The 23,306-nt window shown below is 39.6% G+C and overlaps 1 protein-coding gene across 2 annotated transcripts in view; it reads left to right on the top strand.

Annotated features, from left to right (window-relative positions):
- The window catches only part of LOC150092029 (BPTF-associated chromatin complex component 1), a 100,117-nt gene extending 99,211 nt beyond the window's left edge, over positions 1 to 906 (top strand). For both annotated transcript variants that reach the window (XM_090386673.1, XM_090386665.1), the window contains one exon: positions 704 to 906. In XM_090386673.1, coding sequence (XP_090242799.1) covers positions 704 to 807 — 104 coding nt within the window. In that variant the 3' untranslated portion in view covers positions 808 to 906. The remainder of the gene's footprint in view (positions 1 to 703) is intronic.
- The last annotated feature ends 22,400 nt before the right edge of the window (positions 907 to 23,306 follow it).

The raw sequence follows: 23,306 nt of genomic DNA, 5'->3' as shown, positions 1-23,306 counted from the left end.
CCCGTGACCACCAAATACGGAGGATGTGGAAAGGTCAGGGAATGACCACTGCATATCCCCAGAGCAATATGGCCTTAGTTGCTAATGTTCCTAAAAACCAAATAACAACAAGAATTTGAAGAGTATTAATCCTAAAAGCAAGGAAAACAGTTTAGCCAACATTTAAGTATTTATTCTAGCAGATAAAATACTGTAAAGTTTAAAATAACATTGTACTCCAGCTATTGAAGAATTTTATTTAATAATAGTTTCATTGCTGTGTAATGAAACTCCATATAGTGCATGATTTTATTCAGATGCAATTTTAATTATTATTGTAGAAATCTTAAATTGTAAAATGAACAAAAGTGTGATTGTATGTTTTTCTCTTGATTTTAGACTTGAATGATTTAAGAAATAAAAATATGAATCATATTTTATACAGTCTAAATAAGCCATCATTCATAAAGATGTAATCCTTCCACATTTTGCTTCTAAAAGTAAAGCACTTTGATTCTTCACATTTTTGTGTAAAAATTTTCACTTAAGTTATAAATCATTTTTCTAACATTAACTCTGATGCTTTAGAGTGAAAGGTATAAAATTGAGATCATTATGAAATTTTGTTTTTTTTTATTATATGAACTACACATTTCTCAGTTGTTTATTAAGTGCAAAATTTGTATTTTTAAATTAACTAAATATTTTGTCTTTGATGTGCTAGAGATTACTCTCAATATGTTGAATGCAACTGAACCAGAAATCGATGTGGAAGGGCTCACAGGATCATCGAAACTTGATTATGACAGTTCATCAGAACCATCATAGCATCATATTCTCTACTTTTTTGGTTTGTTATTTTATGTACACTGTGATTTGTAACCATTTTGTGCTGAAATATGTATTAAATAAACATAATTTTTTACACAGATGTGTTAAGCTTTCCACATTAGATGACACTGAATGCTATGGCATACATATCAACAAATATCTTCTTTTGTCTTCTCAGCCTCCAACCCATGCACTGTACTAAGTAATCATGTTTGGGGTTTTCATTAAAAGAGAAAAAAAAATCCATTTTGTGGTATGATGATGCTTGCCTGCATTATTTTACTGTTAAATTACTGTATGATTGGCCCGCTGTTCCACCAAAGATGAAACATTCCCTCAAAAAAGTATACAGTTTTAATATTGTTTTCTTAGATATACATTATTGAAATATTAAGGACAAACTTTTTTTTATTTTAAATAGAGTGCTTTAATAAGCACTAGATTTAAAATAAATTTAATACTTTAATTTTGTCATAGGAATGTGCAGATCATATTTTTTTCACAGAGAATTTTGAAAATGTGACATTCATTGCCTGTACTTAATAGCATTTGGAAATCTTGACTACTTTTGATCACACTAAACAGATTTTTTTTTTTTTTTTTTTATAATCACATGCATAAACTTAGAAACAAGTGCTACATGACCACTTTAATTAGGCTAGCAGGTTATGCCATGACAGACAACTATTGGCCCAAACCACTTCTTCAACATAACATGATAGTGTCAAAAATTGCATTTGAAAAAAGACAAGGAATATTGGACCATTCATTTGTTGTCAGTGACTCTATTGTCAGGGAAACAGGGAATATATTGTGAAAAAGGATGGGTGAAACAGGACCAGTGCATGTCTGCCGGGAACAAAAGTTGATGACGTACAGCAGATGTCATCATTTAAGGGCACAAAAGTGATATTGTTGTACACATTGGCATTAATGATATCAAGAGTAGGAGAAAGGTGGAATTACTTAACAAGTACAGATCAATGTTGGAAAAAAGCCGCGAGTTAGGGCTGAATTTGAAGGTATCTGCAATTCTGCCCAGGAACAATAGTAGGGAGTATATGATGAGAGTCTTATCAATCAATTCGGCCCTGGAGAGATTGTGCAAAGTTCGTGGGGTAGAATTTTTCTCAGCCTGGTCTGTGCTTGTTAACATGAGCAATTGCTTCTACAGGGATACGATACACTTGTATAGAAAGGGTGCAAGAATATTTGCTGATGCTATCGAGGCAGTGTTAAGTGGATCAGAAAACTGCTAGCTTGGCAGCGGGGGGGGGATGCACAGACTAATAGATTAATAGTAGCCACTTGCAGAGGTGAAAGTGATACTTGCACTGCTTCTATTGGAATCAGCAGCAGCCTTGAAGAAAACAAGGTGCTGGGGATTTCAGAGACTGCTGGGAGTCGTTGCAAAACAAGTAAATACATGGGCTCTGTTAAGGTAGCTAAGAACAAGTGCATGTATACTTGCATGTACACCACTGCTAGAAATGTAAATAAATTTGATAAAATTGAGGTGCTAGCCAAAACATCAAAGCCAGATATTGTTGGGATATCAGAGACGTGGTGTCACACAGATATAAGGAAGGCAGAATTGGAATTTGGGGAGTACAATGCATATAGGAAGGGAGGAGGGGTTATGCTGTTAGTTAAGAAACACACAAAATCTAAGGAAGTGCATCCAGTTGACATGGGTGGACAGTGCAGTGTTCGGTCAGTTTGGTGTGACATAACCACTGGAAAAGCAAAATAGAGAGGAATGTGCTCTAGGCCTAATGACTGTTGAGTATAATGAACAACTCTGCAGAGAAATAGAGTGGGCCAGTAAATCAGATTGTCTTATAATGGGGGATTTTAATTTTCCTGATATTGACTGGAACTTGTGGGATGGTCATGCACACCACTAATAATTAGATCTTGATCTAATTATTAGTTGTGATTCTTCGTGCATTAAGAATCTGCAGATAAAGGAATCACTAGGTGGCAGTGATCACAGTGTGCTGATGTGAGATTTACTCAGAGAGGAAACTACCAGCGGGGGTAAAGGGAAGGGTTTTGCTTTTGTAAAGGTGACTACGGAGGTCTGGGACAATTTTTAAAGTCTATGCATTGGTACCAACTGATCATGCTACCAACAGCAAATTCTAAATGGGAAGCATTCAAAGAATTAATCTTGCTTTTCATATCAACTAAGAAATATTGTTCAAGATTTAGGTCTAAATAAATTTTTGAAATAAACTAATCAGACTCATGATAGGGAAGAAAAACACATGGGATGCATAGAAACTATCAGGTGACACAGAAGCCTATGGTAGATATAAGCTGGTCTGTAATTAATTCACAAAGGAGGTTAGACAGGCGAAAGCACAGTATGAGAAATCTTTGGCAAAAGATGCAAAGAAAAACAGAAAAGAGTTCTTTATTTATGTAAACTATAGAAGGAAGAGGATGAATCAGATTGGTCCACTTGATATCAATGGTTCAACTGTTGATGATCCTACTCAGGTAGCTAACAAACTGAATGAGTATTTTGCATCTACATTTACACATGAGGAGTTATTCAGGGAGGGGAATACCAGGGGTGTATTAAACTATGGTAGTGATTTAAATGATTTTTTAGTAACTGAGAGCAAAGTGGAGGAGAAATTGTTGAAGATAAATATAAAAGAGGCACCTGGGGTGGATGGGATCTATCCAATTATATTAAAGGAGGCAGTAAAGGAAGTAAGCAAACCCTTAGCCATAATTATGAGAGTTTTCTTTGACTCAGGGGAGGTACCCATGGACTGCAGATATACAAATGTGACCCCAATTCACAAAGGATGACACAAGTAATTACATACCTGTTAGTTTAACTTCTGTTCCGGGGAATTTAATGGAGGCACTGGTTAAAGAAGCAATGCAGAATCATCTATACAACACTTCAGTAATAGTTCAGAAACAGCATGGATTAGTTAAGGGGAAGTCTTGTCTGACCAGTTTCATTGGATACTATGATGTGGTCACAAAGGAACTGGATGGAAAAAATAATTATGATATCATATACTTGGATGTTAGGAAAGCTTTTGATACTACTGCACATGGAAGACTACTGTACAAATGGGAGCAGTATGGCATTAAGGGCAAAATGCTGCTGTGGATAAAGGGATGGTTGAGTGGAAGAAGACAGGGATAATCAATGGACACTGCTCTTCGTGGACTAATGTTATTAGTGGTGTCCCCCAGGATTCAGTGTTGGGTCCATTTTTGTTTTCTCTATTTATTAATGAAGGTATATCAGGCTTAATGTCCAAGTTTACAAGCAATATGATGGTTGGCATGGTTGTTAATGACAGTACGCTACTGCAAGAGTATCTATAAACATTCAGCAGATGGGCTGAGAGATGGCAAATGAAGTTTAACATTGTCAAATGTAAAGTACTGGATATGGGTAGCAGTATCCCCAGAGTAACGTATCAACTGTGTGGTACTGCACTCAGAGTGGTAGAGAATGAAAAGGGCCTGGTTGTAATTGTGTAGTCAAATATGAAGTTTTCTGAGCAGTGCAGACAGTCTGCAAGAGTAGCTCATGGTGACTTGTCAGTGATAGACAGGAATTTTTCTAGCATGGATAAGGAGGTTTTTATCCCCTGGTACAAGGCAATGGTCGGGCGACATCTTGAGTACTGTATATAGGTCTGGAGGCATCATTTTAGGAAGGATGTAGAGCTGCTGAAACTAGTACTGAGAAGGGCAACATGATTAGTGAATGTAACAAAGAGTTGCTCTTAAGAAGAAAGACTTAAGATTTGCAATTTAGTGTCTGGTGACTTGGCACCTGTGAGGTGATTTGATTTTGGTGTAGAAGGCCTTGAATGGTTTGAGCAAGCTCAATGCTGATGGGCTTCTTCCTCTTGCCGATTAATTACCTGAGGGAACATAAATTCAAATTGAGAAAAGACAGTTGTAGAATAGATGTGTGGAAATTTCCTTTAGCCAGTGTGTGGTTGATTGCAGGAACAAACTTCCATCTGTCATAGAAGTTGACAGCTTAAATAAATTCAAAGCAGGATTAGACAAATATTTGGAGCGAACGGATGGGTGAAATGGGAATTTTTTTTTTTTTTGGTTGATGAAAAACTTGCTTTCTTGCATCATATGCCTATGCTAATGCTAATTCATGGAGCAAAACTGCCATCAATTCCTGCAGTGTGATGGGTTTTTTGTGTTGTTTTTTTTTTTAAACCCCCAACACAAGAGGTATTAGAATCTGTAGTACTTAGTACTGGGTCACCACCAAATACGGAGGATGCGGGAAGGTCAGGGAATGACCACCGCATATTCCCGGGGCAATATGGCCTTAGTTGCTAATGCTCCTAAAAACCAAATAATAAACTTAGTACCGTGCTTGGGTTGGAGGTTGAGAAGACGAGAGAAGATATTTGTTGACATTAGACTTGAACTTCTGTAGACTAATTTTCAGGAATTACATACGAAGAAAGGTTGTTCCAGAAAACGGCAGTTGAATGAATAAACGAGGAATATGAAAAGTTGGTTCTGTGAGTTTAAAGTTGGACAGTAAATGGATGGTGGCTGGTGGCTGCACGTGTTCGGACTGTTTTGAAAGAGAGAGCGGGAATTATAGAAGCCAATTCAGAAGAACAGTGCCCATGGAAGTATCTGTAGAAGAGGCTGAGACTGAGAGTGAAGAGACTCCGTTAGAGAGGAGTGATTAATTAACCTAACTGCCCTCTTCTCGGCACCTCCATAGCCAGGTGAGCAGGAGCAGCAGTTAGTAGCACATGCTTCTTGATTAGACTGGGGTTCGAGCCCGTGACCACCAAATACGGAGGATGCAGAAAGGTCAGGGAAGGACCACTGCATATCCCAGGAGCAATATGGCCTTAGTTCCTAATGCTCCTAAAAACCAAATAACTAACAAACAAGCCCACTTCTGAATGGAATCTAGAAGCCTGAGAGAGATTTGGGGGGTATCACCCCAGACATGGGAACAATATTCCATGGTATGTTGTTGTTTGGTTTTTTGGAGCATTAGCAACCAAGGCCATATTGCTCCGGGATATGCGGTGATCATTCCCTGACCTTTCCACATCCTCCGTATTTGGTGGTGACGGGCTCGAACCCCGGTCTAATCAAGAAGCGTGTGCTACGCACTGCTGCTCCTTCCCACCTGGCTACGGAGGTGCCATTCCATGGTATGGCGGATTTGCAATTTGTACAGAGTGGACAGCTGTTTGGAAAAAAAGTAATGCTGAGAGCAAAAGAGAAAACCAAGTGATGTGTGTAGACAATTATGCCAATGAATGCTCCTTTCCACTTTATCACACAACTCAGTGTGATTGTGGTCCATGAATTGGGCTAGCCAGGACTTTGATGTTTAAATTGTTCTTCAAACTCTTTCGTACATTTGGCATGATGAATGGTTGCATTATTATCTTGAAAGACCCCCTGTTCATATGCATAGACATGCAACATTGCCAGATGTACCTAATCCATAACAATGTTAAATATGCTCTTGTTTTTTCATAGTTTCCTGTTCTGGTTTCCTCCATATTTACATAATTAGTTTATGCATAATGAAGCCTGATTTTTGCTTTTTTCCACCAAATATCAAACCTCATCAGACTACCTAACTTGCACTCATCCTCTTTATTGGTAGCATTCATTTTCATATTTTTACATAAATTGCTGCAAAAAACCAAACATCCATGATCCTAGTGAAGTGGCCAGGTAGTATATATTTTCTTATCTATGCATTATTGTTTTCTATAGTGCTCTCTTTAATTCACCTATTTTTGCCTCTTACTGTTATTTTTACTTTTTGTAGCTTAGAACTAAATGGATGTCAGATGAACTAATGATATTCTTGGCAAAAAAGAAAAAAATACTGGGAAGCACATAAATTTTCCAGTGATACAAAATCCTGCAGTTGATATATACTTCTAAAATCCAGTCACAAAGGAGGTGAGACAAGCTAGAGATTGGGATGACAGAAGTCTATCAAATTCTAAATAGGGAACTAACTGATTTTGTGATAGTCAAGAGAAAACTGGAATAGAAATTATTGAAGTTAATTGTGAAAAATGGTGGAGAGGATCTATCCAATTATAGTAAGGGAGGCAGCAAAAGAGGTAAGCAAACATTTAGCCATAATTAAGAGTATACAGTGGAAGTACCTATGGATTGGAGATGTCCAAATATATCCCAATTTACAAAAGTGGGTGAATCAAAGGGCAACATTGGTAATTACAGACCTGTTAGATTGACTGCACTCTCAAGAAAATTACAGAATCACTGGTTAAAGAAGAAATCTAGATGAATGTGATCACAGCATGGATTTGTGAAAGGGTGATATTGTGTGACCAAACTGATTAGATACTGTGATGCAGTAACAGAAGAACTTGCATCCAGTTATGGGTGCAAAAAATAATTTTCACAACATATACTTAGATTTCAAAAGAGTTTTGACACTGTTCGACATAAGAGTGCCGTCTTAACTGGAGCAGTATATAGCATTAGGGGCATTAGCATTAGTAGAGGCATTTGATGCAAGAAAGCAAGCTTATGCGGCATCAGCCAAAAAAAAAAAAAAAAACCCACTTCCACTTCACCCCTCTGTTCGTTCAAAATACCTGTCCAGCTGAGCCTTAAACTTATTTAGGCTATCAACCTCCACCACGAGGGATGGAAGTCTGTTCCACCAACCAACCACCCGCTGGCTAAAGGCAAATTTCCGCACGTCTATCCTACATCTGTCTTTCCTCAATTTGAATTTATGCCCTCTCAGGTGATTATTCTGAGCTAGAGGAAAAATCCCATCAGCATTGAGCATGCTCAAACCATTCAAGGATTTATACACCTCTATCAGATCACCTCGCTGGTGCCTAGTCTCCAGACACTGTAATTTGCAAAACTTAAGCCTTTCTTCGTAAGAGCACCCCTTTGTTCCATTCACTAATCTTGTTGCCCTTCTCTGTACTTGTTCCAGCAGCTCTACATCCTTCTTGAAATGAGGCCTCCACACCTGTATACAGTACTCTAGGTGTGGCCTGACCATTGCCTTATACAATGGAATAATCACCTCCTTATCCCTGCTGGAAAAATTCCTGTATATCATTGACAATACTCCATGAGCTACTCTTGCAGCCCGTCTGCACTGCTCAGAGAACTTCATATCTGCCTGCACAACCACCCCCAAGTCCCTTTCATTCTCTACCACTGTCAGTGTAGTACCACAGAATTGATACGTTGCTCTGGGGTTGCTGTTTCCCATGTATAGTACTTTACATTTGTCAATGTTAAACTTCATTTGCCACCTCTCAGCCCATCTGCTCAACCTTTCCAGATCCTGTTGTAGCAGCATAGTGTCAGTAGTGTCCTTGACAACCCTGCCAACCTTTGTATCGTCTCCAAACTTGGACATTAAGCTTGATATACCATCATCAATATCATTTATAAATACAGAAAACAATAATGGACCCAACACTGAGCCCTGAGGGACTCCACTAATAACATTAGTCCACGTTGAGCAGTGTCCATTGATTACCACTCTCTGTCTTCTCCCCCTCAACCACCCCTTTATCCATAGCAGCAATTTGCCTCCAATGTCACACTGCTCCAATTTGTGTAGCAGTCTTCCATGTGCAACAGTATCAAAAGCCTTTCTAAGATCCAAGTATATAATATCAAAGTTATTCCCTGCATCCAGTTCTTTTATGACTGCCTCATAGTATCCAATCAAGTTGGTCAGGCAAGACTTCCCCTTAACAAAACCATGCTGTGTCTGAGCTATAACTGAAGTCTGTTCTAAATGATCCTGCAGTGCTTCTTTAACCATTGCCTCCATTAATTTTCCTGGAACAGAAGTTAAGTTCACAGGTCTATAATTACTTGTGTCAGCCTTTGATCCTCCTTTGTGAATTGGGGTCAAATTTGCACATTTCCAGTCTATGGGTACCTCCCCTGAGTCCAAGGAAGCTCTCATAATTATGGCTAAGGGTTTGCTTACTTCCTTTGTTACCTCCTTTAATATAACTGGATAGATCCCATCCACCCCGGGTGCCTTTCTTGTGTTTATCTTCAACAGTTTCTCCTCCACTTCACTCCCAGTTGGCAGACCGGGCTAGCTGAGTGGGTAAAGTACCTGCCTGGCAACCCAAAGGTCGCGGGTTCGATTCCCGCCTCGGGCTTGGATCAAAATACTGCAAAAACCTTGGGAGGTGCAATATGGCCACAGAAGCCGATGCGCCAATAACTACCAAATCAAAAAAAAAAAAAAAAAAAAAATCACTCCCAGTTATTTCAAGATTCTGTAGCTTACTGCTAGAGTTGAATACACCTCTGGCATTCCCCTAGCTGAATAACTCCTCATGTGTGAATGTCGATGGAAAATATTCATTTAGTTTGTTATCTACCTGAGCAGGATCATCAACAGTTGACCCATCAATATCAAGTGGACCAATCTGATTCATCCCCTTCCTTCTAGAGTTTACATAAGTAAAGAACTCTGCTGTTTTTCTTTGCATCCCTTGCCAAGGATTTCTCGTAATCTGCCTTCGCCTGCCTAACCTCCTTTGTAACTTGGTTGCATATCAACTTGTATCTATCATAGGCTTCTGTGTCATGTGTTAATTTGTAAGTATCCCATGCATTTTTCTTCTCTGCCATATGCCTCATTAGTTCATCTGACATCCATTTTGGCCTAAAACAATATTGAACAATATTTCTTAGTTGGTATGTAAAGCCTAGTAGCTTCCAAGATAAGTTCTTTGTATGCTTCCCATTTTGAATTTGCTGTTCTGTTGGTAACATCATCAGTTGGTCCCACTGTATAGAATTTAAATACTGTCTCAGTCCATCGTAGTCGCCTTTACGGAAGCAATAACCCTTCCCTTTACCCCTAATGGTAGTTACCTCTTTGAGTAAATCCCACTTCAGCACACTGTGATCACTGCCACCTAGTGGTTCATTTATCTGCAGATTTTTAATGCATGAAGAATCACTGCTGATAATCAAATCAAGAGTATTACTCCCTCCAGTTGCCTCCTGAACATGCTGATGTAGAAAACAATCATCCAATAAATCCACAAAAGCCCTGCTAGTGTGGGAGTAACCAGCCCCCAAATTCCAGTCAATATCTGGGAAATTAAAATCTTCCATTATAAGACTCTCTGATTTACTGGCCCACTCTATTTCCCTGTACAGTTCCTTATTATACTCATCAGAGTCATTAGGCCTATAGCACACTCCTACTCTCAATTTTGATCTCCCAATGCTTATGTCACACCAAACTGACTCAACACTGCACTGTCCAGCGATGTCGACTGGCTTCACTTCCTTGGTTTTTATGTGTTTCTTAACTAATAGCATAACCCCTCCCCCCTTCCTATCCTGTCTATCCTTTCTGTAGACGTTGTACTCCCCAAATTGCAGTTCTGCATCCCTTATATCTGTGTGACACCACGTCTCTGATATCCCAACAATATCTGCCTTTGATGTTTTGAGGCATGTTACTGCTATGGATAAAGGGATGGTTTGGTGAGAGAAGACAATGAATGGTTATCGGTGGGTGCTGCTGCTCTTCTTGGACTGCTGTTATTAATGGATTTCCCCAGAGCTCAGTGCTGGATCCATTGTTGTTTTCTGTGTCTCTCTTAATGGTACAGATGAAGGCACATCAGGCTTGGTAGCTAAGTTTACAGATGTAAAGGTTGACACCGACCGGGCTAGCCAGGTGGGTAAATTGCCTGCCTGGCAACCCAAGAGTCGCGGGTTGGAATTCCGCCTTGGGCTTGGATCAGAATAAAAATGCAAAAACTTTGGGAGGTGCATTATGGCCACAGAAGCCGATACGCCAACAACTAACAAAAAAAAAAGTAAAGGTTGACAGGATGGTTAATGCTGTTACCACAAAATATAGCAAAATTGGGCAGATGCTGGCCCATGGCAATTCAAGTTTAACATTCACAAATTGTTATTTGGTTTTTAGGAGCATTAGCAGCTAAATCCCTATTGCTCCGGGTATATGCGGTGGTTATTCCCTGACCTTTCCGTATTTGGTGGTCACAGGCTCGAACCCTGGTCTAATCAAGAAGCGTGTGCTACGCACTGCTGCTCCTGCCCACCTGGCTACGGAGGCGCCCATTGACAAATGAATGGAACTGCATTTGGGTAGCAGCAACCACAGAATGTTTAATTCTCCACCACAGGGTAGTGGAGAATTAAAAAACCTGAGGGCGGTTGGTTGTATGTTAAATTCTCTAAGCAGTTCAGAGAGGTTGCTAGAACAGCCCTTGGGGTTTTATCAATGATTATACAGGAATTTTGCCATCAGAGGTAAGGAGTTAATTATCCCATTATAAAGCAATGTTTAGGCTATGTTCTGAGTACTGCACAGGTCTGTAGGTCTATTTTACAAAGGATGTGCATCTGTCTTCATCTTAGATGTACACAGTCAATTCCTATATATTGAGTCGGTTTGGTGTGACATAAGCACTGGGAAACTAATGTCTCTGATGGGTCTCTGTACAATGAAGAATTGTACAGAGAAATACAGCGGGCCAGTAAATCAGTGGGTCTTAATGGGGAATTTTAACTTCCCAGATATAGACTGAAACTTGTGGGATGGTCGCTTACACACTAGCAAGACTTGTGGATTTATTGGAGGATTGTTTTCTACAGCAGTGATTCTTCATGCATTAAGAATTGGCAGATAAAGGAACCACTAGGTGTGGCAATAATCACAGTGTGCTGATGTGGGGTTTACTCAAAGTTGTGACTGCCATCAATGGTAAAGGGAAGGGTTTTTGCTTTTGTAAAGGTGACTACAGTGGTCTGAGACAGTTTTTAAATTCTATACAGTGAGACCAACTGATGATGTTACCAACAAAAAATTCTAAATGGAAAGCATTCAAGGAAGTAATCTTGGAAGCTACTAGACTTTTCATATCAACCGAGAAATGCTGTCCAAGGTTGAGACCTACAAGTATATCAAATGAACTAATGAGACTTTTGGCAGAGAAGAAAAATGCATGGGATGCGTATAAATAATCAGAAGACATATGCCTAGGGTAGATATAAGATGGTATGTAAAAGTCAAAAAGGATGCTAGGAAAGCAGAGCCGGATTACAAAAAATCTTTGGCAAAGAATACAAAGAAAAACAATGAGGACTTCTTTACTTATGTAAACTCTAGAAGGAAGAGGATGAATCAAATTGGTCCACTTGACATCAACAGACTGATTGTTGATGAAGATGCTGATATAGTTGAAAAACTGAATGAGTATTTTGCATCTACACATCAGGAAGTCTGTATGGAAGTGGAGACCAGAAGCTTAGGAACCTCTGGCAGGGAGATAAATGATTTTGTAATAACTTAGAGCAAAGTAGAGGAGAAATTGTTGAAATTGAACATAACAAAAGGCACCTCGGATGGATGTGATCTATCCAGTTATATTAAAGGAAGAGCAAAGAAAGTAAGCCAACCCTTAGACATAATTATGAAAGCTTCCCTGGACACGGGAGGTACCCATGGACTGGAGATGTGCAAATGTGTCCCCAATTCACAAAGGAGATCAAAGGGTGAAACAAGTAATTACAGACCAGTAAGTTTAACTTCAGTTCGAGGTAAAATAATGAAGTTGCTGGTTAAACAAGCAGTGCAGGATCATCTAGACAAGACCGCAGGTATAGTTCAGACACATGGATTTATTAAGGGGCAGTCCTGTCTGACAAATTTGAGTACGAGTACTACGATGTGGTCACAAAGGTACTGGATGCAAAAGTAATTCTGATATCATATACTTGAATTTCAGGAAAGCTTTTGATAGTGTTGCACATGGAAAAATACTGTACAAATTGGAACAGAATACATAGCATTAAGGGCACGTTTCTACAATGGTTAAAAGGATGGTTGTGTGAGAGAAGACAGAGAGTGGTAATCAATGGACACTGCTCTTCGTGCACTTATGTTATTAGTGTAATTCTTCAGTGTTTGGTGTTAGGCGTATTGTTGTTTTCTGTATTTATCAATGATACTGATGATTGTATATCAGGGTTAAAGTATAAGTTGGCAGACGATATAAAGGTTGGCAGGGTTGGTAATGATAGTACACTACTGCAACAGGATTTTGAAAAGTTGAGCAGATGGGCTGAGAGGGCGAGATCGCCGGCACCCACCGGTATAACACTACTTTTGGTGGGTGTGGAATTTTGATGCATGAGGCACTGTTAGAAGAGTACACCCAGGCCCGGTACTACACACCTAGGTTTGGCCATCAGGAAGCAGGTTATTGTTCAAGGTTTAGGCCTAAATGAATGTCAGATGAACTAATGAGACATGGCAGAGAAGAAAAATGCATGGGATGCATACAAATTAATGGGTGACATGGAAGCCTATGATAGATATAAGCTGGTCTGTAACAAAGTCACAAAGGAGATTAGGCAGGCAAAGGCAGATTATGAGAAATCTTTGGCAAACGTGCAAAGAAAAACAGTATAGAGTTCTTTACCTATGTAAACTCTAGAAGGAAAGGGATGAATCAGATTGGTCCACTGGATATTGACGGTTCAACTATTGATGATCCTGCTCAGGTGACTAACAAACTAAATGAGTATTTTACATCTACATTCACACATGAGAAGTTATTCAGTGAGGAGAATGCCAGAAGTGAATTAAACTCTGGCAGTGACCTAGATGATTTTGTATTAACTGAGAGGAAAGTGAACGAGAAATTGTTGAAGATAAATATAAAAAAGGCATCCAGGATGGATGGAATTTATCCAGTTATATTAAAGGAAGTAAGCAAACTCTGGCTGAGTTTGCTTACTCTCTGGACTCAGGGGAGGTACCCATAAACTTGAGGTGTGCAAATGTGACCCCAATTTACAAAGGAGGATCAAAGGCTGACACAAGTAATTATAGACCTGTGAGTTTAACTTCTGTTCCAGGAAAATTAATGGAAGCACTGGTTAAAGAAGCACTGCAGGATCATCTAGACAAGACTTCAGTTATAGCTCGGATAGAGCATGTTAAGGGAAAGTCTTGTCTGACTAATTTGATTGGATACTATGATGTGATCACAAAGGAACTGCATGCAGGGAATAACTTTGATATCGTATATTTGGATCTTACAAAGGCTTTTGATATTGTTGCACATGGAAGACTGCTGAACAAATTGGAGGAAAATTGATGCTATCTATAAAGGGATGGTTGAGTGGGAGAAGACAGAGTGCTAATCAATGGACACTGCTGATCGTGGACTAATGTTATTAGTGGAGTCCTTGGGGTACAGTGTTGGACCCATTGTTGTTTTCTGTATTTATAAATGATATTGATGATGGTATATATCAAGCTTAATGTCCAAGTTTGCAGATGATACGAAGGTTGGCAGGGTTGTTAAGGACACTAATGACAGTACACTGCTGCAACAAGATCTAGAAAAGTTGAGCAGATGGGCTGAGAGGTGACAAATGAAGTTTCACATTGACAAATGTAAAGTACTACATGTGGGAAGCAGTAACCCCAGAGTAATCAAATCTGTGGTACTGCACTGACAGTGGTAGAGAACGAAACGGACTTGGGGGTGATTGCGCATACAGATATGAAGTTTTCTGAGCAGAGCAGACAGACTACAAGTGTAGCTCATGGTGACTTGTCAATGATTTAATGGAATTTTTCTAGCAGGGATAAGGAGGTGATTAACCCCTTGAAGAAGGCAATCGTCAGGCCACACCTTGAGTGCTGTAAACAGGTCTGGAAACATCATTTTAGAAAGGAAGTAGTGCTGCTGGAACTAGTACAGATAAGAGCAACAGGATTGGTGGAAGGAACAATGGGGTGCTCTTACCAAGAAAGGCTTAAGTCCTGTGAAATGCAGCATCTGGAGACTAAGCACTGGCAAAGTGATCTGATTGATTTATAAGGCTAAATGATTTGAACAAGCCCAATCCTGATGGGATTCTTACTTTTGATCAGATTACGCACATGAGGTATTAATTCAAATTGTAGAATAGATGGGCAGAAATTTGCTTACCTTTCCTTTTTTGCTTTCTTGCATCAATGCCACTGCTAATGCTGAAGCAAATTTTTGCTACATGTTCGTGAGATGAAATCCTAATTAAACATGACGATTTATGTTTTTTTTAGAAAACTCCAGGTGAGAAACTTCTGTGTTTGTCTGGGCTTATTAGTTGAATACAAGCGTTTTTATCTGTTTCCTTTGTGTGCCAGATTTTCCTGCCTGTCACTATGCCGCTGACAACAGGGAAATAGAGAGTGCGTCCAATTATTTCTGGCTCCTGCGGTTTGATCCAGCTCTTGACTGGGGACATGATCCATAACAGTAATTTTGAGCAAGGCCTGCTCCAACAATTCCCAAAGATTTTTCTGTGGATACAATGAAGAGATCATGACTTAGTTGCCCCGCCTCTATTCTTCCATAAACATTCTGATGGAAGGCGATCGCCACAATTACTACTCCTACGGAAAAACATCTCACCTTAGTGTTCACCACTCCTGAAAACCCGCAGGAGAAAGTTGCTCCGGTCCTCTAGGGGTCTCCAGAACTACCTCTTCAACCGCTCAGTCACTGTTCAAACAAATTTTCAGAAAAACCTCCCGACCAGTTGTTACAGGGTGTCCACAGGGCTCGGTTCTTGGGCCCTACTTCTGGAACTTGATACTAGATGAATTTCTTATGGATTTGGGTCCTGTGGACTGCATGGCCTATGCAGATGACCTCATCCTCCTTATCAAAGCTGATTCTAGAACTCTGCTTGAGTAAATTGCCTCCCCTGCCTTAACGATCCTCCAAAATTCGGCAAACAACCACAAGTTAGTCATCTCTGGGGAAAAAACGAAGACTATCCTCAAAGGATCCTTGGACATAAGAAGACCGCCCCAAATTAAAATCTCTGGGCAGACATTGAAACTCAGAACAACTAAAATATCTAGGAGTAACCTTCGACTCCCGATTAACATTCTTACCTCATCTTAATTACCTCTCCAACAAAATACGTCGTTATACTGCCATGATCGTAAGAATTAGCAGAGCAGACTGGGGTTTGAAGAGGAGGACTCTCATGCTACTTTACAAAACCATCTTCTTGCCAGCTGTGTGCTATGGTGTAGCCATATGGTTCCCTCGTGCCATCATTGCCCGTAATAAAGCAAAGCTACATACAATTCAACGCAATATCCTACTCACTGTGACTAGAGCTTGCCGCACAGTCAATAATCCTGCCCTGCAGGTCTTAGCAGGTACTCTTCCTCTGGACCTGGAGGTTATTCGTCGCGGCCTTGCATACCGCATAAAGAGAGGAATTCCCACCACCATTCTGGATATAACACTCGATCTAGCTAACGATCCAAAAAACGAAATGAAACATTTACTCTAAGCTCTTCCAGCATTGGCAAAGATCTTGGGAGCAAACAACCAAAGGTGAAACAACTAAAAGATTTCTTCCACAAGTTATGATAACTGCACCAAAACCTCCGTGGTACTCACCAGGCCTTCACGTCTCGTTCTTCCTCACTGGTCATGGATCTTTTCGGGCCAAGCTGCATGCCCTGGGTCTCACCGATTCTCCTCTCTGCACATGCGGTGACAATGAAGACTGGATTCACCTCCTGTATAATTGCCCTCTTTATGATTTACCCAGAAGTCTCCTAATCACCAAAACTGGAAATATACCCAGTGGGCAGGAACACCTCTACATAATTGACGAAACCAACTACAAAGCCTTCACTACTTTTGCCCAGACTGTATTTGAAATGCGTCAAATTCACCTACAGCAAACTGTTCAACGCACCCCCATCTTATAATGAACCCAAAACTCAATTCACAGAACATATCCTGAATGGAATCAAAGAAAACACAAACAGAATATTGATCTTTGTCATGACCTAACAGGAATCTCTCGACGTTCACAAAGGTAGCTATCTGACAAACCCACAAACCCAAAAAGGACTTTTCTACAATAGCCACAAGAACTCCAAGCAATCCTTGAGCTTCACGAATCCATGTGCCTCCTCTCATCCCCTAAGAGAAGATTATCCAAGTTCCAGTGTGGGACACTGCTCATTGCCTACAAGTCACCCTTGGATGAAGAAGATTAAATTGCTTGACACTGGGCCCCTTGCCCATTGTGGGACCCACTCACTTGCTGGCACCTCTTCTCTTCAAGGTGTATGACAATATCTGATTTTCCTACTTGTGCAGGAACTCGTATAAATACTCCTCTGGGAGTGGGACTGGCATTTGACTTATCAAATGCAGGATCATGTTATTAGACAATCTGACTTTGTGGGTCACTTGACCTCAACCTTTTCTCTTCTTCCTGAGGGAGGGTGAGGTAGGGTGGGCTCCCCCCTGGGGGGGAGCCCACCCTACCTCGTAGGTAAGCAGAAGGTAAGCAGAAGAGAGAGGGTGAGGTAGGGTGGGCTCCCCCCCTGGGGGAGCCCACCCTACCTCACCCTCTCTTTTCTGCTTACCTTCTTTCTTCTCAATCTCTCACCCCTTCTCCTATTTCAAAAAAAAAAAATTAATTTTTTTTTATTTATTTATTAATTTTTTTATTTATTTTATTATTTTTTTTATTTATTTTTTATTTTTTTTTATTTTATTATTAATTTTTTTTATTTATTATTATTATTTTTTTTATTTATTTTATATTATTTATTTTTATTTTTTATATTTTTTTATTTTATTTATTATTATTTTTTTTATTTATTTTATATTATTTATTTTTATTTTTTATATTTTTTTATTTTATTTATTATTATTTTTTTATTATTTTCTTTTTTTTTTTTTTTTTTTTTCGGCCCTCCCTGGGAAGCTCAGGCTAACCCCGGGGTAGGCCAGCCAGAGTTCTCTTTCCACATACCTGGTCCGGCTCCCAGTGCCAGTGACGGTAACTAGCAGTCTGTGGTGTTCCACAGACCCTAGGCTAAGCGGCCAGATGAACAACATAACCAGCAATAAGCAAACATGAACATACACTAACATATGATATCTGGCCTTGACAGTACTGTACTGTCTTACTTCACAAGAGATTCAAATGCGGAGTTGTGCGAAAGCACTGGTGCCGCTTGTCAAAAAACACTGTCACTATGTCACTATGGTCCTCTAGGTGTGCCCAGGGGCTAATCTTGGGAACTTGACTAAGTGACTTATCAGAAGTGTAATTAGTGAAGTTTGATTTAAATTTCTTTATTGATTTGTTACGTTTCAAGTTTTCTGTTGCACGAAGTGCATAGATTAGCTGCCCTACGTTCTCGACGTCTGGGGTGAGCGGTTAGGGGTTCATCCCCCTAACCGGCTAAACGGGTATTGAGTTGGTGGGGCAGAGTGAATTTGGTTAAAATCGTATTTTGTATTGTAAAGTTAAAGTTGTAAATAGTTGGCAATTACGGCCTTTTAATATGTTCGGTAAAAAGTCGAGCGCTGGCTCTGAGAGGAAAGTGGATAGTGAGTCAGAAGATTCAGAGTGGAAACTCTGAAGTTCAGGAAGTGGAAGAAATAGTTCCTGAAGGGACACCACAGGATACAGCTTCTAAAAAGGGAAAGCAGGAGAATTGGACACCAGAAAAGAAATTCGAAATGATACACAGTATGAAGAAGTTGTTGAACTCTATGATAAAAAGTTCAGGACAAGGACCAGCGGTAACTAGTTTAGAAAAAATAGTGGAGGCACGAGAGAGATTAAGGGCTCTCCTATTACAAAGAGAACATCGAGTAACGGGCAATGTAGCAACCAAGATTATGGAAATATGGGATGATCTAGAAATGGTCATAGTAAAGTTGGAGATAGACCTACAAGTGAGTAGGGTTGAAAAGAAAGATACTCAAGAACAAAATAAAAAGGAATGTGCTACGGTGGTAAAAGAAAAGTGTGCTGCAAAACCCAGGGTAGCAATTATTACTACCAAGAACAGTAAACATAAATGTAGTGAAGATATTAAAAAAGACCTAATTAGAAATGTGAGACCTGAACTACATTCCATTCCATTTATTTGTACACACAATTCTTTACATTTTATATACAAGAACTTACAGAGAAGATATATATACAATTTTATATACATTAGCATTATCATTCTCATTATACCTATATATATATATATATGAACACGTGTGTGTGTGTGTGTGTGTGTTTTACCTGTATCAAGGGTGGCTCCTAGGCCTTAGCCCATCTCCACCTTGCACGTCTGTGGTGGTGCAGAAACTCAGCAAGCTTTTTATCGCTTGTGTATGTCCACCCTGCCATCAGGGAGCAGCCAACACCCAGGCAGCCGCTGCCTGCCCCCAGGCACAAGCAGCCAAGCCTGGGTCTACACCTTAAGTTACACCTTAGGTCTACACCTTAATTACACCTTAAGTGCCATGGGCACAAATCCCACACCCACCGGAGATAGTGCAATACCGGTGGGTGCCAGCAATCCCGTCCCCAGGTTGCCCAAACCTGGAAACCAGCAAAAAAAAAAAAAAAAAAAGTAAATATTTACATATGTACAAAAGATAATAGGATTTTGACTCTAAATCCTAGTAATACAATTCAATTTTACATATCTGACGTCATCCTATTTATATTTAATGGGATACCAACATTTATATTAACTGCTCAGCTGTCAGATTTATACTCGATTTTGGATTTGAGTTCTTAGTTGAAGTCTTTTCTTAAAGACCGATTCTGCAAAGGTCTGGAAAGTCTCAAAGTTTGTTTTGTTCTCAACTAGTATTTTCACGTTGTCCTCAGCTAGATCTGGAACCTGATTAAGTAGCAATACTCGTTGGTCTGTATATTGCGGACAAAACAGTAAAACATGGATCCAGTCCTCCATTTGACCACAAGTGCAAAAAGGATCCGGCTCCAAACCTCTGTCGAAAAGTTTGGCCCGCAGAGATCCATGGCCTGTTAATAAGTACGTTGTAAACATGCTTGGTGCAAACCACGAAACAGAAGGTTGAGTAGAAGCAAACTCAACATTTTCAATATACTTCTTTGTGACTTCGCCGTGCACAGACGCATTCCATCTACTTTGCCAAATACTAATCATTTCACTCCATAATCTTTTCCGTTCTGTCTTTAAGTTACTAACTGGGTCGGCTGTAATTCCCATAATGGATACCTGCAGTCCTTTCTTATGTTTATAAATCATGCCACGGTATAAGATAAACAAATCTAAAGGCAGTTCTCCTCCAAGAATTTGGAGGGCATTGTTTGATACTGTACGAGGGGCATTGTTTAGTGCCAGAAGCATTGTCCTTTGAATTGATAGTAGCTTGTTTTTAATTATCACCTTAACGACGTTCTGGTGCCAAATACCTGCTCCATACGAAACTATAGGCAGAAATATTGCTTTATAATATAGTTTCAAGGTCTTTTTATTCAAACCCCAGTCTCTTTTGGAGATTCTTATGACCGAAGCAGTAAAATTTCTAATTTTTTCCTTCAGTTTGGTGACATGAGGGAGAAAGGTTAATTTATCATCAAGAATTATGCCAAGATATTTGTTTTGGGGAACATAAGGTATCTGTAAACCATTCAGTTGAATTCTTGGTGGTCTTCCGTAATTAAAGTGGTTTTTAAATGTCATGAAATTTGTTTTACTCGGAGATATCTTGAGCTTGTTGATGTCAGCCCATGCCACCAAATCATCTAAGATCGGTTGAATTTTGTCCTCTAATACCTTACGTGACCTTCCTTCTATGGCAATCACGAGATCATCGGCGTAGGCCACCTTTAGAGAATCCTCGTGTGATTTCGTGAGCCACTGATCTAGTACGGCATTCCAGAGGAGAGGCCCCAGCACCGACCCCTGGGGGCATCCTCTCGAAACCTGGGCCTTGTAAGACAGATGCTTTGCCTTGACCATAATGTATCTCTCATTAAAGTATGATCTCAGTACCCTGTACACATAATTATCACATTTAGCCAGCCTTAAAGACCTGAGGGCACTCTCCCACCAGAGGGAGTCGAAAGCGCCCTCAAAGTCCACAAAAATTGCCAAAACATATTTAGAAGATGAATTCTGGATAAAGTTCATCAACGTAAGAATAGCATCGTCGGTGGACCTCCCTTTTTTAAAGCCAAACTGGCAGTTTGAGCATAGTTGGTTTTCCTCAAATTTCTTTAGTATTCTGGGAGCCAGAAGACGTTCATATAACTTTCCCAGATTAGCAAGTAAGGAAATTGGTCTGTAAGCACGGGGATCGGATATATTTTTCCCTGTCTTGTGAAGAATCTTGAGCAATGCCAATTTCCACTGATTTGGAAAATATCCTTCCAGGAGGCATTTGTTCAAGAGATTTAGCAGTACTTGTGGGTAAAAGTTGAAAAACTTGACGATAACAAGATTCTCCACAAGGTCAATTCCGGGGCATTTTTTGCTTCTTTTAATTTTAATTTTTTAAAGATCTTTTAATTTTTGTAATTGTATTATATACCCTTGTTGGGTCAAGAGGTTCAGAAAAATCAAATCCTTCCACAAAATAAGTGTTTTGTGTCAAGTCAGACTTGGGCAAAGCTTGTTCCTTTTCAGGATTTTTAACTACTTCAGAGTATTCATGTACAATTTCTTGATTACTCAGAGAACTTAAGTTTGAGGTATCCTGTACATCATGATTTTTACATACCTTTACTTCACTGAAATCCGAAGCAAGAGAGTTTTTCTTTTCATCAGTATTGGAGATCTGAACACATTTTTTGATCGCTGTCTTAGGGTACACTTTGCCCACATTTTTATTAGTTCCCTCAGATTTTGAGTTCCCAGTTTTGGCGAAGCTAGATGTTAGCAATTCCTTTTCTCCTTTTTTACCAACAGTTTTTACATTTGCTGTCTTAGCTATCTGCTCCTCAGCATCTACGTCAGTCCGTTTTGGGCCCTCGTTTCCAGCTTTAACTGAGAATTCATTGTCTGAATCAGACATAATCGTGGCACGTTTTCTCCTGGCACTCTTAGACAGGAGTTCTGATGCAGATTTAGCACTCGCATCTGAGTCTATAGTCTCAGACTCAGAGTTCTGAGAGCTAGGTATGTTTTCATCCATGGGATTGGAAAAAAAAAAAAAAAAAAAAAAAACGCACAAGATCTGTTAATTAAAATCCTCTTCCCTGAAAGCGAAATAAGTTTATTTTGCTTGGTAGGTGAATTCGGTGGCAGGTAGCTTCTGCACAGAACTACACAGAATGTTAAAGTCCAAAATCTAAGAACTGTTCTGGATAATAAGATCGTCCTTGAAGTAGAGTCAGAAAAAGATATAGATATGCTCGCTGATTGTCCAAAGTTTAAAGAACTAAAATTGTGTGTAGAAAAGGTACCGAAGCGAAATCCTAAAGTTTTGATTTACGATGTGGAACTAGATGTGAATAAAGATGAATTGAAAGAACAATTATAGATTAAGAACTTAAAAGATTATGGAGTAAACCAAGAAGTATACCAAGAAAGTTTCAACGTGATATCTGTGAACAAAGCAAAGAGCAAGAATTTGAATAACTGGATAGTGCAGATAGCAGGTCCTGTCCATAAACAGTTGATCAGAAAAGGAAAAGTGTTCGTATTGGTCTGCCTGTCGGGTCCGTGACATTGTCACGGTAACCCAGTGTTACAGATGCATGACTTTTGGCCATATTGCAAAGTCCTGTAAAATGAAAGCGTTCTGCGGACATTGTTCCACCGAAGGACATTCCTATAAAGATTGTGTCAACAAGGAAAAGCCACTTTGCTGTATAAATTGCAAACGTAGAAAACAGACAGCAGAACATAATGCTGTAGACCATACTTGTCCCGAGTATGAAAAGGCAATGGCCTTAAATCGAAGAACAGATTATGATTAGAGATAGTGCTGTGCTTGGAGAGAGACTCAGTGTGAGACTACAATTTTATTATGATTAAATTTTTTTTTTTAACCGCCGTACGAGTAGAGGTCTTCCTCCACGAGGAAGGGGCGGTAACTGTGGTCACACGGGATATTTGCTTATCTCTGTGTGACCACAGGCTAAAGACCGATATAATGAACTATTTAATCAACAGAAATGTTTAGAATAATTTTGGTCCTAATAACTATTGCAGTGATGATAAATCACACAAATAAAATTGTAATAAAACAAAAGATTAAGACTTTTGCGCAGATAGGCAAATTGCCTGGGTGGCGCACTGAAGGTTCTGTTGCTTAAATGGAAATGGTCCTCTAGGTGTGTTTTTGTGAATAGCTATTTCCCCCGACCCCACTTGACTGTGGGGAACAGCTTAAATCTAGATCTAGTGTGCAGAAATTAACCAAATTTTGCTGCGAACTTGTAGCGGATGTCTTTCAACACCAATAACAAAGCCCTATTGTACCAACATCCCAGCCTCAGAAATCCGAACTTACCTCGATTATCTGAGATTATCCCAACATGCAGGGGAAAAACTGACAAAGCCCAAACCACGTTGCAGGAAACGAGCAAGGATGGCATTGCAGTAGTAGAGAATCAGGGATCGCCACGTGGGAGCT

Source organism: Mastigoproctus giganteus, chromosome 1 (assembly GCF_048544385.1).
Source record: "Mastigoproctus giganteus isolate SK-2022 chromosome 1, ASM4854438v1, whole genome shotgun sequence".
In the NCBI taxonomy this organism is placed as follows: Eukaryota; Metazoa; Arthropoda; class Arachnida; order Uropygi; family Thelyphonidae; genus Mastigoproctus; species Mastigoproctus giganteus.
This window is presented reverse-complemented; position numbering and strand designations above follow the sequence as displayed.